General features: G+C 39.9%; 1 protein-coding gene across 3 annotated transcripts in view; it reads left to right on the plus strand.

Annotated features, from left to right (window-relative positions):
- The window catches only part of TMCC3 (transmembrane and coiled-coil domain family 3), a 92,923-nt gene that overhangs the window by 71,469 nt on the left and 3,279 nt on the right, over positions 1-18,175 (plus strand). For all 3 annotated transcript variants that reach the window (XM_081210950.1, XM_081210952.1, XM_081210951.1), the window contains exons 2-3: positions 16,226-17,142; positions 17,743-17,878. In XM_081210950.1, the coding sequence (XP_081067076.1) occupies positions 16,226-17,142; positions 17,743-17,878 (1,053 nt within the window). The remainder of the gene's footprint in view (positions 1-16,225; positions 17,143-17,742; positions 17,879-18,175) is intronic.

The raw sequence follows: 18,175 nt of genomic DNA on the forward strand, positions 1-18,175 counted from the left end.
TCAAGCAAATGTCTTCTTGATTTAGTTAGGTTACAAAGATGAGATTAAGGAAGGATTGTTTGTAATAGCTGTGTTAAGACAGAGACCACTGCATTTTGTAGGTTTTCAGGGCTATATGCTCTGCTTTGTTCAGCATGTTACAAAGGCAGGTGAGATAGGCCTAATTATTCATTTTCTGTATTTCTTTAGTTCTGAATAAAATAGCACGTAGCAAAGATTGAAATTAAATGTTAGCAAGTGCAAAACATAAACAAAGCAACGATGTAGTAGGGTTTTTTAAATGCAAACATGTCTGCTCAGAAGTAAGTCTTACTTGGACTTGCATCCTAGTATGTTTATCCTAAATGTACCGTACATAAGAACACAAGAAGAGACCTACAGGATCAGTCCAGCAAGTCTAGCATTCTTTTCTCTGCAGTGACCCTCAGATGTCTATGGGAAGACTGCAAGCAGGATCTGAACAGAACAGGGCTCCACCCACTTGTGGCTCCCAGCAGTTGTTGTTCCCAGCAGCTTGTATTCAGAGACATACAGTACTGCGCCTGACCTGACATTGGAGGTAAAACCCAGCCAATGTGGCTAGCAGCCATTGATAGCCTTATTCCCTGTGGGAGCAAAACGATTATTTTCACAGTGACGAAATCAGGAAAGTGACTTCCTTCCTTTAATCAACTATTAGTTGAGCTTCAATATAATCTGGTTCTTTAATCCTTCTTTTCCCTGTCTTGCATAAATTGCAACCACCATTTACATTAGTTGACCTCATTTTCAGCCCTTGGCTTCAAGTTGTTGCTGGGTTTTTCTGGGGTGGGGTGGGGATTATATTTATAATTATATTTATTTATTTTTAAAAAATATTTTTTATTCAGTTTTTAAACATAGAATAGAAGATCACATAAAAAACATACCATCAAACAATATAGCAGAAGGAAGAAAGAAAAAAAAAGAAAAAAGAAAAACCAATACTTCATAGCTTTTTGTATAACTAGCTGGACTTCCTCACATCTCCCTACCCTGCATTCTCTATAAATAAAAATTTCAGCAAATTATCACCTTGTTTCAGTTCTTATTTTATACCTCTCAAATGTTATACCTCTAATCTTAAAATAGTTTTTAACAGTTGGTTATGACTTAAATTAAACATAATATTATTTTAGATTTCGACCTTTTCTTGCATATCACTTAATTTTCTAAATCTTTCAAACGAGTTACTGGAACCATATTTTCCCCAATCGTGCACTTTCTTAACATTCAAACAATTTGTACTGTTTTTGTAAATAGTCCTTAAACTTTTTCCAGTCCTCTTCCATTGTTTCTTCTCCCAAGTCTCGGATTCTGCCAGTCATTTCGGCCAGTTCCATATAGTCCATCAATTGCGTCTGCCATTCTTCCAGCGTGGGCAAATCCTGTGTCTTCCAATGTTTTGCGATAAGTATTCTTGCTGCTGTAGTTGCATACATAAAAAAAGTTCTGTCCTTCTTTAACACTTTCTGGCCAACAATGCCCAAGAGGAAGGCCTCTGGTTTCTTAACAAAGGTATATTTAAATACCTTCTTTAACTCGTTATAAATCATTTCCCAGAAGGCCTTCACTCTTGGACAAGTCCACCAGAGGTGAAAGAATGTCCCTTCAGCCTCTTTACATTTCCAACATTTGTTATCAGACAGATGATATATTTTTGCGAGCTTAACTGGGGTCATGTACCACCTATATATCATTTTCATAATATTTTCCTTCAAGGCATTACATGCCGTAAATTTCATACCAGTGGTCCATAACCTTTCCCAGTCCTCAAACATGATGTTGTACCCAATATCCTGAGCCCATTTTATCATGGCTGATTTAACTGTCTCATCCTGAGTGTTCCGTTTAAGCAGCAAGTTATACATTCTTGAGAGTACTTTAGTCTTTGGTTCTAACAATTCTGTTTCTAATTTCGATTTTTCCACCTGGAATCCTAGCTTTTTGTCCAAGTTAAAAACCTCTTGAATTTGAGCGTAATGTAACCAATCTCGCACCTTGTCCTTTAGTTTCTCCAAGCTCTGCAACCTCCAATTATCTCCAATTTTTTCTATTATTTCCCAATATTTCGGCCAACTGGCCTCCATATTGAGTCTTTTCTGGGCCTTGGCCTCCATTGGTGATAGCCACCTTGGGGTCTTGTTTTCTAATAAGTCTTTGTACTTTGTCCAGACCATAAATATTGCTTTCCTGACAATATGGTTTTTGAACACTTTATGAACTTTTACCTTGTCGTACCACAAATAAGCATGCCATCCAAAAGCATTATTAAACCCTTCCAGATCTAAGACATCAGTGTTTTCTAAGAGTAACCAATCCTTCATCCAGCAGAAAGCTGCAGCTTCATAATATAACCTTAAGTCCGGCAGGGCAAATCCCCCTCTTTCCTTTGCTTCAGTTAAAATTTTAAATTTTATTCTGGGCTTTTTGCCCTGCCAGACAAACTTAGAAATGTCTTTCTGCCACTTTCCAAAACATTCCACTCTGTCCACAATCTGTAGGGTTTGAAACAAAAATAACATCTTTGGCAATACATTCATCTTTATAGCTGCAATTCGACCCAACAAGGAAAGTTTCAATCTTGACCAAGTTTCTAGATCCTTTTTAATTTCTGACCAACATTTTTCATAATTAACTTTAAATAGATTCAAATTTTTAGCGGTCAGATTAACCCCTAGGTATTTCACCTTTTTAACCACAGTTAAATCTGTCTCTTTCTGAAACCTCTCTGATTCCAAAGGTGTCAAATTCTTTTCCAAAACCTTGGTTTTTTGCTTATTTAATTTAAAACCCGCCACCCGACCAAACTCATAAATCAATTTTAAAACTATTTTCGTACTAGATTCTGGCTCCTGTAATGTCAAAACCAAGTCATCTGCGAAAGCTTTAAGTTATATTTATAATTTTAAACAATACTGTGACATGAAACAGAAACACTGAACTATAAAAAAGAAAAATGCTAGAAGTGATGGAAAAAAAAACATTATTGGGAAGCACAGTGTGGCATGGATAAAGCGTAATGTTACAGATCTGGGGTTACAGAGTTTGGGGGGGGTGCAAGGGCGCCCATAACGGCTAGATTTAGTGAATGTTAGAAATTAATAAATAGTAGAATTTATATACTTTTTGGCGTTTTGTAGGGAAGATGCCAGGCCAGTGAAAGATATAGGCTAAGCTTCTTTCCCAGGTCAGGGCCTGTGGCGTTTGCCCTCCTAGGTGGGTCATAAGGAAAGGGTTAAATGAGTGTGAAGTGATTGGCCAGTGGGAACCCAAGGGGAGGAGTTAGAGTTAGTGTTAAGGAGTCAGTTGGGAGTTGGAGAAGGAAGAGGGAGGATAAGTCTGTGGGTTGGTCTGGTTTTGATGTGAGAGAGTGGGAGAAAGTGTTAGGAGGAGTCAGATAGATAGTGGGATAATCAGTTGGGAGTTATTAGGAAGGTATAGGTCAGTAGGTTGGCAGTTCGAATCCCCACGATGGGGTGAGCTCCCGTTGCTCGGTCCCTGCTCCTGCCAACCTAGCAGTTCAAAAGCACATCAAAGTGCAAGTAGATAAATAGGTACCGCTCTGGTGGGAAGGTAAACGGCATTTCCGTGTGCTGCTCTGGTTCGCCAGAAGCGGCTTAGTCATGCTGGCCACATGACCTGGAAGCTGTACGCCGGCTTCCTCAGCCAATAAAGCGAGATGAGCGCCGCAACCCCAGAGTCGGCCACGACTGGACCTACTGGTCAGGGGTCCCTTTACCTTTATAGGTCAGTAAAGAAACTAAGATTAAGAAACTGACAAGAAAAACTATCTGAAACCATAACCTTGTTAATGCTTATAAAATAAACTTGATTATTTGTTTTAATGTTAACAACTGTCTGGACTCAGTGTGTACCCAAGAGAAACGGGTTGGTGGCAGCGGGGAAGTGATAATAGTGGTGGCACAGGGATCAATAGACCGTCAAACATCTGGGGGCCCTGTGTGATCGCCACAGGGCCTCACCTGGTATAGTTGTTGTTAAGATGCTGGAAGCAAATCATTAACTCATCAATGGAGGCTCTGGCAGTGAGGGGAGGAGGTTGCCAAGGTGGCAGGGTGTGGATGTTGTGTCACACAGAGTTCTGGAAAAGGGGGGGGGGCGAGCAGAGAGATGAAGGAGAGCTGTTTTCTGCAAAGGCTGTTGGGCAGAAGAAGTGGGCAGAACTCCATGAGCTGCTGTCAAGGCCAGAACCACCTTGGGAGGGTGGGACAGAGGCATGGAGATGGCATGCAGGATGGCTTGGACTCCAGGGTTGCACTGCTTGGAGGAACAAGTGCCTCGTGAGATGAACTCTCTCCAGAGTAGACCCAGGTGTAAATATGTGTACAATAAACCATATTTCTTAAAGACACAACAGTCTCTGCCATACCTTGATTCCCAGTGGAAACACAACCTTGGGTAAACTCTTGGAACATCTTGGAATCTTGCTACCATTTGGCAGAGACTGGAGGTGGTGCAACCTTTATAAAAATAGTTTCGTAACCCAAAGTGCTGCTTTCAAGCATTTGCTGTTGCTTGAATTGTAAACAATGCGGTCATCATCCAGGTGATTAAACTTGAGTTTATAGCCTTCTCTCTGAGTATCATTCTTCACAAATAGCATGTTTCAGTTTCAGCTAGTGTTATTCATGCCCTTTGGCTGGACTTCCTGGGATGTTATGGGACAGCTCCAGGGGTGTAGGGGGAATTGCTAATGGGACACTAAAATTAAACTGCTACTAGTGGTAGCAGTGGCTTGGCATTGTTTCCTTCATGAACTGTTTGATCTCTGACACCAGTTGCCAAAAGCAACCTAGAAAAGTTATTCTATTCCTGTCCTTTGACCAAGGCCTAGTATAGCCAAGTAGGCCCTGGTACCCAAGTCCTATAATTCACCCCCCATGCCAACCCACCAACCATTTCAAGTGAGTGGGCAGTGCTATTATCTCTTCAGTCATCATTTTCAGTCTGTGCCAGACCAATTCCCTTACTCCCTGTGTAGCCACTTAAACTGCATGATTATAAATCCACTCCCTGACTATTAATCACCAGTCACTCACCAGCAACTACTGGAATACTCAAAGGTATTTTTTATGCAACAATGGGCACAAGACAACATTTGAATCACATTCCCCACTTGAAGGTAGAATCCATTGAGTATAACTGGTAGGTATATTTAATTCCTAAGGCTTGCTACACACACACACACACACACACACACACACACACACACTTCCAGTGAGGAACATTCTGCATAGGTTATCAACTTACTGTGTTAAACTGTAATAGGTCTAAACTGTCATTCGGATCACTGCACAGAAACCATATTTTTAAATGATGTTTTAATAGGAAACATAAAATTTCATCTGCCTGCTGAGAGCTGAAGACTTAGGTATCTTACTTTCTTCATTTTAGATCACTGCAAATATTGTAATATGTCAAAAAATCAATTTTCTAAACTTGTTAACAGTTTTCTTGTGGAAGTCTAGTGAGGTTTTTAGACTGTTGGTTGGTTTCTATATACATTCAGTTTATTTTGTGGTAGAAACAGCAGCTTGATGCTAATCAATGTCTACCTGTTCACACACATGGCTTCTGTTAATGGATTTGTGGTTGTACGGTGGACTGGCGATTAAGTGGTACATGTGCCTCTTGTTAGAGCCAGGAGAGACATTTTTTAGAATAATAAGTCTATTGGGAAAGGAAGGCTGCAGTACCTTTTAAGGTCTGTGTTGAGTAGGAGTTCTGGCAAGCAGAGCTTTTTAATCCCTATATATCAGGTTGCACCTGCCCTCTATATTAAGGTACAGAAAGCAGGTCTGCCTGTATAGTCGCCCACTGAAAGGTTTCTGAAATCAGAGTCCACATAAAATTTGATCAGAAAAGGTTTTCTTCTTCTTCAGATCTTCAGAAAGTAAGGAATAGTATTCTAAATCTTGTCAAAAGCCAATCTGATCCAGCAGCTTGCACATGTCAATACAGTGGTACCTCGGGTTAAGTACTTAATTTGTTCCGGAGGTCCGTTCTTAACCTGAAACTGTTCTTAACCTGAAGCACCACTTTAGCTAATGGGGCCTCCTGCTGCTGCTGCGCCCCCAGAGCACAATTTCTGTTCTCATCCTGAAGCAAAGTTCTTAACCCAAGGTATTATTTCTGGGTTAGTGCAGTCTGTAACCTGAAGCGTATGTAACCCGAGGTACCACTGTAGCCCAGTCCAAAACGTAACATTAAACCATAGTTAAAAACAATGGCTTAAAGTGAATGTGTATCATGCTGCTCCTCCTTTTCCGCTCTTCCTCGGCTCTGGCTGCACCAGTTTATTTCTCCCCAAGCACCACAAGTAAGCAAAAAAGAAAGCTTGATTGCCACTTGATTGTTTGGAGCACTCTCCAAACAAACTGCTTCAGATGCAAGAGGTTTGGATGTAGCAACCAAGCCACACAATGGCTTGTTCCTTGGCAGCGGAGAGGAGCAGGAGTCGGGGAGAGAGCAGAGTGGTACGTTTTTGGCATTGTGCACTAGCTCACTGCAAATTCACAGTAAATCATAGTTTGCCTTTAATTAAGTATAGTGTAATGTTACATGTGAACCACAACACTGAGAAGCTCACAAGTAGGGCAAGGTGGAGACAGAGGTAATTAGGCACTGTATGAAGAAATACTTCCTTTTGAATCTATGTCACTGGATGACTGAAGACATGTTTGCTTAAATACGTAGCAGGCAGCTATGTACTTTGTTTTTCCTAACTAATTACAGGGGTAGAAGATTCCGCCTCTAAGATTCCTAGCCATGCCAGGGAGCAGGGGGTGATCTCACTCAAACTGCAGTGTGGGAGTGATGAAGACATAAGCCTAACCTTCCTGCTCACCCCTAGGTTCTGTAACTCCTGTGGAAAACAACATGTACCGGTAGTTATGTATTTAAATGTGTGTCTTGTTTGGCCCTTTTGGTGTTTGGGAGCATGGAAAGTAAATTATCTATGGAAGTCTAAATAAAGTGGTGCTGCTTGTTGAATACAAACAAACAATTTTTGTTCTTTTCATCTTATGCATGGTGTATCTACCGCCTGTGTCACCAGCCAATGATTGGCTTCAAACAGCCCTGCATGTTTGGTCCATACTTGGTTTTTGTTCCACGTTCCTTCCTGGTAAGTAGTACAGTGGTACCTCAGGTTGAGAACTTAATTTGTTCCTGAGGTCCGTTCTTAACCTGAAACTGTTCTTAACCTGAGGTACCACTTTAACTAATGGGGCCTCCTGCTGTCACGCACCGCCACTGCACGATTTCTATTCTCATCTTGAAGCAAAGTTCTTAACCCGAGGTACTATTTCTGGGTTAGCGGAGTCTGTAACCTGAAGCGTCTGTAACCTGAAGCATCTGTAACCCTAGGTACTACTGTATTACAAGCACGTGAGAAGCCATCTCCTTTTGAATAACTGGCAGTGGGATGCAGTTCCTCTTCCTGAAGCTTTTTGATTAATTCAATTCTCAGAACCTATGTAGAAAAAAACAACAAATACTGTTTTTGCCTGAGAGATAATGGGCAAAGGTTATTCTGATTGACGGGTACAATCTACAGATATCTCAAACTTTGTTTTTATAAGGGTTTTTTTTGCTTTCCTGGACCTCCCTTCTATTTTAGCCTGCCTGATTCTAGATGAGGGAACAGAATGAGCACCACATCACTGGCTCTAAGCTGTTCGTCTTTCCTTTGTTAATACTGAGATTGCAGCTGCCAAATGAGGTTTTCATGGCTTTGGAAGACTAATTACGATAATATTTGAGAACGCTGTTAACAAATAGTGTTGAGGGTATTAAAAGTGATGCCTGTAGCTGAATTGGTTGTCCTCTGTAGTATAGGAATCTTGGAATCTTTTGGTCAAATGAGATACTTAATGAGTTTTTCGGTCACAGCACATTACTAAATTAGATGTTATGTAATAAAACAAAAGTACTTGCATACCATATGGACTTATTATTTTGGAACCTGGAACAGACGATTTCATTTTTAATTAATTTAATGGAAAATGAATAGTGAAACACAGTGGGTGATAGCCAACTTCCTGTCAATTTTAGGGTCGATAAATGGAAAACTATTAACTTAAGTTAGTCCTGAGAAGTTTTGATTTTGACAGGTGTACTCTGGCTATATCATTGTTAATGATATTATCTGGGGTATTACACATCTTATCAGTTTTGACATTCTGATAATGAAATACTAATAAGTGACTTTTGAAAATGATAAAACGGCATACTGCTTAAGAGAGTTAAGGTAGGGCTTCTGAGATGAATTTTTGTAGAAAAATATTGTCTGTAATACATGTTTTTTTCTAGGAAAAAACAACACTTTTATAACATTTGTTTATATTTCACTTCCTGATAATATTTTATGTATAGCATACAGACCTAAGCCCTATTTGGGTAATAATTTGTCCTACTAATTTTAGCTTCTGTTTGTAAGAACATGAACAAAACGGATCTCAACAAAGTAGGTAACTCCTTTTCTAAGAATCAAAGCAAAACAAAGATCAATAATAAGACAGTATTGTACGTATTTTCATGGGGACATGAGTAGAAATCCAATGCCACAGAGAGAAAGGAAATTAAGGACTAGGGCGGTGTCCACATTGATGTTTTCATTTTATCTGTGTGCACAATTTCCTGTTAACAGTCAGTGCTCTCTGTGTTTTGATCTTCTTGTAGAAAACAATGCACAAGGATTAGATTTACAAGCATTTGCACGGCTGATGTGGAATTAACTTTTGTTGACCCTTTCTGTTGCCACATTACTAGCCTAGTTTCTTCAATGTTGGGACTTTTATTATTTATTATTATTTTATTATTAAAATAAATATTGGGGTGAATGTGACCCCTGTACCTGATAACTTCTTCTCCAGAGCGATCTCGGCCCTGAATGGGAAGCCCGGACTTTGAAAGTCATCTAATCTCCCTTGCTGTATTATATTGTATTGTTTAATTAGTGTTTTTATGGAGCAGTCAAGTAATTTCGTTGTCCCCGAAGGGGGCAATGACAATAAAGATATTCTTATTCTTATTCTTATTCTTAATGCCATTTGCTAGGTTGCCTACAATCCGATACAGTAAATAGGATTTATTATAAATGTAATAATAAATATAATATTTCCTCCAAGGAGCTCAGGGTGGAATAAACCATTCACCCGCTTCCTTGTTTTATGTTTACAACAACTCTGCGAGGTAGGTTAGGCTGACGGAGTGTGACTGGCCCAAAGTCAACCAGTGAGTTTCACTTCATTTCACTTCAGTGGTCTTAGGAATCTGTGGATGAGTTGAAAAGATATGGGTTGTGTTTTTAAAAAAAAGAAGAAGAAAAAGACCACCAAGCAGTCTGAGAATGAGACCAAGAAGAAAAACATAACTATCACAATCTTGATCACAATATCCAGAGAGGCCATATTATTCAAGCCCTCAGGTTTGCTGTTCCTCTCAATATAGTTGATTAAAAGCAGCAGCTCCATCTGCTGGCACTTGACAGTCACTATGCACAGAGTCAAAATAAAAAAATTCCTTCCTGTAGCACCTTAAAGACCAACTAAGTTAGTTCTTGGTATAAGCTTTCGTGTGCATGCACACTTCTTCAGATACACTGAAAAACGTTTTTCAGTGTATCTGAAGAAGTGTGCATGCACACGAAAGCTTATACCAAGAACTAACTTAGTTGGTCTTTAAGGTGCTACAGGAAGGAATTTTTTTATTTTGACTATGGCAGACCAACACGGCTACCCATCTGTAACTATGCACAGAGTGCGTTTTAATGCCTCTCAAATTCTACATGCTTGCACACCTACAGTTCCCATGATTCTTGGAGTATATCTGGGTGCCTTAAATATATGGTTGTGTAGGCAGCCCTATTGGGATGCGGGTGGCGCTGTGGGTTAAAGCACAGAGCCTAGGGCTTGCTGATCAGAAAGTTGGTGGTTCGAAACCCCGCGACTCGGTGAGCCACCATTGCTCGGTCCCAGCTCCTGCCAACCTAGCAGTTCGAAAGCACCTCAAAGTGCAAGTAGATAAATAGGAAGGTAAACGGTGTTTCCGTGCGCTGCTCCGGTTTGCCAGAAGCGGCTTAGTCATGCTGGCCACATGACCCAGAAGCTGTACGCCGGCTCCCTCGGCCAATAAAGCGAGATGAGCGCCGCAACCCCAGAGTCGTCCACGATTGGACCTAATGGTCAGAGGTCCCTTTATCTTTACTTAGGCAGCCTTACTTGTAAACACTGGGAGATTCCAAGCAAAAGCTTCTTCAGGAGCACAAGAAGTACTCCAGGCAGCATCTCAGAAGTACATCCTACCCAGAAATGTTATAGGATGTTAGTTAAGTGATAGTAGTACCCGTGCTTATTCTGCTAGTCAACAGGCAGCAATCAGAAAAATCCCCCATGCTTGTAGGTGTTAAGCATTCTGAATTGCACTGCTGGGCATTTGCAAATACCCTGCCTAGACATGCCCATGCAGAATCCCAGGCTGTCTTATCATTTCAGTCACAGACACAGCAAAAATAATGTTTGAATATGTTTCCCCAAATAATGATTACATCTTACATTTCCAGCGACGCAAATACTAGGAACAGACTGTGTGTTGATGAAGCTGTTAGGGCACATCTGGAGCTGCCTCTTATCCTTCAATCTAATTTGCTGACAGTTGACTCGGGACACAGACGGCCAAAGCTGCTCCCCTGGGCAGCTCTTGGAAGCTGCATGAACATCACAGCAAGGATTAGCACAGGTTTTTTGCTTTTTGTGACCTGGCTTGATCCTCTGCTACACTGTAAAGGAGATAATTCTGTGTGGGTCACCGGAACATACATTATGAGCACTGTGCATGGCATGAGAACATTGCACATTCTAGGGTGTGCACATTTCACATTTGCTGATTGTGACAGTCCAGATGTGAAGCTGCTCTTGCATAATGCTTGTATATTCGTCTTAGAGTTTAATGAGTGTAATCTGGATAAAGCTATATGCTCTTTAGTTCATTGGAAACAACAAAAGATTTCAATGAGACTACTTTGTCTAATTTTCCTTCAACTGCATCATTATTTTCATTATCCCCATTAATGCTTTCTCCCCTCATAGTAAACAAAAGGTACAGATAGGTAATTAAATCTACAACAAATCTACATTTACAAGCAAAATGTGAACAAAGATTTGGTCTTCACTGTAGCATACTTGGAAAAAAATGTTAAGGCCTATGGAACACTGAGAACACTAGTCCTTCTGCTGATAACTCTTTTCGGGATAGCACATGCTGGGCAGATTTTAATAAGTTCAGTATTCAGTTTTGCTGTTTCATCACTTCTCTTTTACAACATACATCTACGGCCTCTTCTGCAGTCAAAATCTGCATATAAAGAGTTTCTTACTTTCAGTATACAGGAAAATGGGAAGGGTTGGATAACAATAAGCAAATGACTCACTTGTGTACTGTCTGCATGATGGAATAATTTATAGAGTCGTGAAATGCTGTAGACATATATTCTTTCAAACTAAGAGTGATTATGTGTTAAGGAAGCTACAGCTGAGCAATGGCATTTGGGGAAGTTCCACATGACAATGTTAAGTTTATTTTCACTCCGCATAGTGCTTTCCTTCCACACAGTGGGATATATGTGGAGAAGTATATGTGTGTAAATGATAGACCACAACCATTTCAGCTTTTATCTAGAGGTATGTTACCAAAATTAGCTGCTGTGCATTCCTTCTTAGCACATCTTTCTATCCTGGAGAGTAGCATACAAAAAGGAGAAAAGAAGCTAAAACCACACAGAGATGCTCTCGTGTTGAAACAAAAGGAGAGCATGTTAGGTAGCTATCCAGGTACAAAGGGGAATTGCTGAAATATTAACAAGATATCATTAAAAATAACTAGCTGCTGGAATTTGGAGGAGAGGAAAGGATAATGGTCAGATTTTGACAATGTAGTTGAACCTGACTCCCATTGTTTTCAGTGTGTACTAAGTTCACCTAACTTACCTCTGGGTCCACCCCAGATAAGTGTGGCACACCTTTTACTTACTCACGTTCACATTTCTACAATGAATATTGTAATGGGAGATAGTTAACATTGTGCTCTGGTGAGATGCTTTCTGACCGGCACCTCAAAAACAAATTATTATGTTAAGCATTTTAAAGCAATTGACAATGAAACAACAAAAATATATATGAAACAACAAGCAGCCAACAATTTTAAAAACAGCAGTTCACCAAAACTTTAAATTCAGTAACATGTTTTTAAAATGTAGTAGGTTTCACCTTATGATGATATAGGCACTTCATAGATCTGCTCAGGAAAGCTATTTCAAAGGTGAGAGGCTACCACTGAAGAAGCTAATTCCCCAGTTGCCATTCACCTCATCTCCTGAATATTGGGTTACCTGTAGACCAGTCTCAGAAGCAGATATTTCGGGAAGACTTCTATTGAAGAAGGCAGTCCTTTAAAAATCCTGCTAACAAGCCATTTGGGGCTTTAAAGGTCAAGAACAGCCCTTTCAGTTGTGCCTGAAAACAGACTGCTAGTCTCTATAGATCTTTTAGCACAGGCAAGGTGTGCTGAATCTGGCGCATCCCAGCCTAACCATTTAGCTTCCATTTTCTCGTCTGCTCTATCCACCAGAGCCTTTCTTTGCACGCAGGGAAAGTCACTGATGGTTTAAGGCCAGTCAAAGCCGTTCCCAGGATGTGGCCACTGTCACATGCCAATAGTTTCTAGGAGCCACAGGTGAGAGCTGAGTGCAGAGTGGGGACCGAAGATGGGCAAACTACACCAGAAAAAGCACATTGTGTCCCCCCCCCCACCAGAGGTACTACCCCTGCTCTAACACCCCAAACACCCCATGGCGTTAGTAGGTGATGTGATTCTGTATGTATGTTGTTTCCTTCTAGCTAACACTATTTACACAGTACCAGCTTAACATGCAATTGGTTGTTCTTTTTCTCAGTTTGGATTGAAGCTGGTGTGGGGAATAATGCATCAAAAGAGAGTATTTAATTTTTAAAAATGACAGATATGATTTGAATTACATGTAGATATGAATTACAACTAATGTTATGTGTACACTGCTTCTCAGACCAGCAGTGGTAGTGCACTGGAAGCAGAGTAAATGGGGTAAGTTCACAGCCTTAGATGAACTCTCCCCTGTTCCTTCCCTTGCCTTTTGTCCAGTTTTATGGCATGTCATAGGAAACCACAGAGCTTGGGGAGCAATTTACCTCTGTGAGGAAGAGAGATTCCATCGTTTAAAGCAGGGAGGAAGAGGGTCAGAACAGCAGCTGTTCAGGCTCATGTCTTGATATATGCAAAATATTTTTAGAATACTTTTGTACTAAAGGAAATAAACATTTATGTAGGATTGTGAGCAGATCCACCCGGCCTTGGAAGTATGTACATTTTGTCCTGGGTAACATTGCTGATTAGATTTTGTATAAACATGTTAGTAAGCCGACAATGTTAGTCTGAGTTTGCTATGAGTCGAGAGGGCTGAATTGCTTTAGGAAATGAGTGGCTCAGTGTTAACGTACAAGAGTTAAAATCATGAAGGTCTGAGGACATTTCTGCTTTTGGTGCTGAATTGCTGTGTGGTGTATTGCATGTCACTGTAATCACTCTGTGGTCTAACTCCCATAATTCTTAAAATCCCTGTGGCAATATGTCAGACTATTGATTATACATTTGCAGTGTGTTGTACGTCTATTGAGTAACAGTTATAAAGTGTGACGGATGAACCTGCAGATGAATTCAGAGTTGAGATTACTTTTTTACCGCTTTCAAAAAGCAAACCATATTGGATATTAGATCATTATTATGGAATAGATGCTGCTTTTATAAATATAATTATTATGCCCACATATATTATAGGAGCATCTTATAATTCATAATTCTTGTCAGTTGTTCAGTGATAGATCTGAGATAATATTGAAATGCTTCGGCTTAATTTGGATTGAATTTTGTTCAGCCAATGCATTTGTCATTTCATTAGCATGACAGACCATTAATCTCATTCATCAAAACTGTCCTATACTGTGAACTGAGCGAGCGATAACATGTTCGGCTACTGCCTTCATTTTATTTTGCATGGATTGTTAAATTTTGTTGCAAGCTGCCTTGAGAATGAAGGCCAGGAAGTAGAATATAAATATTTGAAATAAACTAATAAATCTTTACTAAAATACCAACAGTGATATTCTTCCTTCCTGTTTGGAACATGGCCAGTCTCTAAGAAAATAGTTTCTTCTTAAAATCTGTTACCAAGGAATTCCGCCTCACTGTCATTTTAAGTATGCCTCTAGGCCAGGGTGGTCCAATACATGGCCCCTCAAGGCCCTTTTTGGTGCGCGTGCATGCGCGCGCGCACACACACACACACAGTCCTCATGCTGCCTTCCCAAAGCTGAGTAAGCGAGCCGCTGGGCTTTGGAATTATGTTGTGTGTGTATGTATATAGTCAGCCCCTTTGCTCTCTCTCATCAGTAGAGCCAGTGTGGTGTAGTGGTTAAGAGCAGTGGACTCATAATCTGGTGAACCGGGTTCGATTCCCCTCTCCTCCACATGCAGCCTCTGGGTGACCTTGGGCCAGTCAGACTTCTCTGAAGTCTCTCAGCCTCACTCACCTAACAGAGTGTTTGTTGTGGGGGAGGAAGGGAAAGGAGATTCTTAGCCCCTTTGAGACTCCTTAGGGTAGTGATAAAGCGGGGTATCAAATCCAAACTCTTCTTCATCAGCAGAGACTTCCGATTTAGTCTGGCTATTATGTGTGGTAAAAATTCATTCATGTTTAATTAAAAACACCTACCATAATTTGAATGCTAAGGCTGATTGGTGCACGTATCTTTTGTGATGAGCATGTTACATCTCATCTGCACTGCATATTACATCCTAGTTAGAATAATGTTGACCACAGCTTCTTCATGCATGTGCAGAAACACTACATAAGAAGTATTGTATAAGGGAACATTTTCATTTCTATTTGATTTGTTGTTGTTTTTTCTAGGCAGTCTTGAACAATTAAAATTATGTTTTGCTGCAGTTAAGAATCAGGATAAGGATAATAATAATGATTACCTCCTTTATTGCATTGTGTGACTATGCATATCAGGTCCAATGTGCAAAGTATCCAGTAGGTTATAACTTAAGATACTGTACTGCTGCCTTGTACATTGCATTACAAACCAGGTTCTCTTATCATCTTAGCACTTTTCCACTTCATGACTGGATAGCTTTTCAGACTTAGGGTACAATTGAAGATATATTACTTGCACTCAGGCTGTGTAAACACTATAAAGCACATTCAAAGCACATTATTCCTTCCTCAAAGAATTCTAGGCACTGTCATTGCTGAGAATTGTAACTCAATGAGGGGTGAATTGCAGTGTCCAACTTTCTTTGATTGAGAGAATGTTCTTAAAGTGTGCTTTAAAGGTATAGCATGTGTGCTGTCTCAAGAAGCATACTTACTATGTACCGATGTTTGTCAGATGTACATAATATTCATGAGCTGTGAGAAACTAGCTCTGCTCATTTGCAGGGAAGGGAAATAATGTACTATTGGATCAAATTGCTAGGGGTACCAGTTGAGCTACAGAATAAGAGGTCAAATAAGAAAGCAATGTGTCGCATTGGTTACTAAGTTGATAAAAAGAACTGAAGTATTTGCTTGGTCTGAAAACCAGGAACAGTTGCTCAGCAAAATTAATATAGAGAGTGTAGTTAGGAAAATGGAGGATAATTTATTTGTATATCAAACAAAAAACCTTATGGATTTTTTTTAATCTGGAAGACATTTTGTGCTAAGTATGGTATTAACTTTATCATTTGATGCCAGTTTTGAGTAATATGGCACTGTTTTGGTCTGAGCAGCATAGTCTACTCAGAAGGAATTAAGTTATATTCAGTTGTGCTTACTCCCAGGCAAGTGTGTATAGGACTACAGCATTAGATTCCTAGTATTTACTATTTTAGGGGATTGTGTGGTGCTAACTGGATGTTTATACTAGTGTTCTGCATGGCTGAATGAGCAGAACACTTATTTCCCCATTGGCCCAAGTTCCTGCATTTCAATAATGTTCCCACATCACAAATAATGTCATGCTTTGTGATCTTATATTAATTTCTTCTTAGAATTATTTATGAATTATTTCATAGAAAACTAAGGTTGAATTTTAATCTCTTATAGGTGGAAAGACATGATATGAATACCCTCAGCCTGCCTCTTAATATTCGCCGGGGAGGTTCGGACACCAACCTCAACTTTGATGTACCTGATGGTGTGTTTGAGTTTCACAAAGTAAAACTCAGTGCAGACAGTTTGAAGCAAAAGATTCTGAAAGTTACGGAGCAGATAAAAATAGAACAAACAGCTCGGGATGGGAATGTGGCAGAGTATTTGAAGCTTGTGAACAGTGCGGACAAACAACAAGCAGGTCGAATTAAACAAGTATTTGAAAAGAAGAATCAAAAGTCTGCCCATTCCATAGCCCAGTTGCAGAAGAAATTGGAACAATATCACAGAAAGCTCAAAGAGATAGAACAAAATGGTTCCTCCAAAAGTACCAAGGATACTTCCAAAGACAGCCTGAAGGAAATCCAACATTCCCTGAAAGATGCCCATGGGAAATCTCGTACTACTGGCCAGAGCAATGAGAGCAGCAAAACAGGTGTTCCAGGAGTCTCCTTGACACCACCAGTGTTTGTTTTCAGCAAGTCCAGAGAGTTTGCAAACCTGATCCGGAATAAATTTGGAAGTGCTGACAATATTGCTCACTTAAAGAGCAGCCTGGATGATTTTAGGCCAGAAACTACTTCCAGGGCCTACGGCGGAAGTGCTACTATAGTGGCCAAGCCAAAATACACCAGTGATGATGAGTGCTCAAGTGCAACATCTGGCTCTGCGGACAGCAATGGAAACCAGTCCTTTGGCCATGGTGGAACAAATGCTCTGGAAAGCCATGGGAAACTATCAATTCTCTTTGAGGGACTGCGGGAAATAAAGGAAGCACAATCCCAGTTGGCAGATGACATTGAGAATTTAAAAGTACAATTCAAAAGAGAGTATGGCTTTATTTCTCAAACGCTGCAGGAGGAAAGGTACAGGTACGTTATTATGTTGGCCAGTTGAAATTGATTTTCACAGGTAGATGAGAATGAGGTGGTGTCAAAGCAATGCAACAAAGAGAAGAATGAACTAAGTACCCTTGAACTCCACCCATGACAATGATCAGCTGCATGTACTACATAGGCACATGTTAACACTTCCCCATCATATATGCACTTGAAGAGGCTACCACATTTGCTGTTAGGGTAATGTGTGAAGTGTATTCTCAGAATTCTCAGCAGGCTTATCAGGTGAGCAGTCATGGGGTAAAAAAACTCTTGTCATGTTAGTTTCTATAATCACATGCAAAAACTTACAACTTAGTGAGAATGGCAGTAGTAGTAGTAGTAGTAATAATAATAATAATAATAATAATAATAATAATAATAATAATAATAATATAAAATTACTTTTTAAAAGGTTTACAATGTTCAGCTTGTATTCAAGGTAGTATACTTTTCTAATGCCAGTAGGGTTTCAGCGCAGGGAAACAAAAAGTTACCCTGATAAAAAATGGTGATGATGCAACCTACAAATAAGGAGGGAAGCACTTTCATTAGATTTCACATAAAAGCCAAGTAAATTTTGGTTTTTTTAAGGTATGAGCGATTAGAAGACCAGCTGAATGATCTAACAGACCTCCACCAGCACGAGACAGCCAACTTGAAGCAAGAACTTGCTAGTATTGAAGAAAAGGTGGCGTATCAGGCCTATGAACGGTCACGAGATGTTCAGGTACCAACTTTTGAAATTAAGTAACAGATTATTTTTTTGTTTCCAAAGAATTAGCCACTGTGGTCCAGTGATGAAAGCACAGGATTTTTTAGACTGAAAGATCTGAGTTCCAATTTAAGGCTAGATTTGGGCCTTTGGAGATGGAGAAGGAAGTCACTCATGCTTCCTATTCTTTATGTCTTTAAAAAGAACTTTTGCATCTCCCTCTCAAAGAAATACTGTGAATCCAATGCAGCTTTATTCAGATGACTAAGTCCCCACTGCATTCAATAAAGCTTATTCCCTTTCACGTTTAGG

This window comes from Podarcis bocagei (assembly GCF_964188305.1).
Source record: "Podarcis bocagei genome assembly, chromosome: 10".
Lineage (NCBI taxonomy): Eukaryota > Metazoa > Chordata > Lepidosauria > Squamata > Lacertidae > Podarcis > Podarcis bocagei.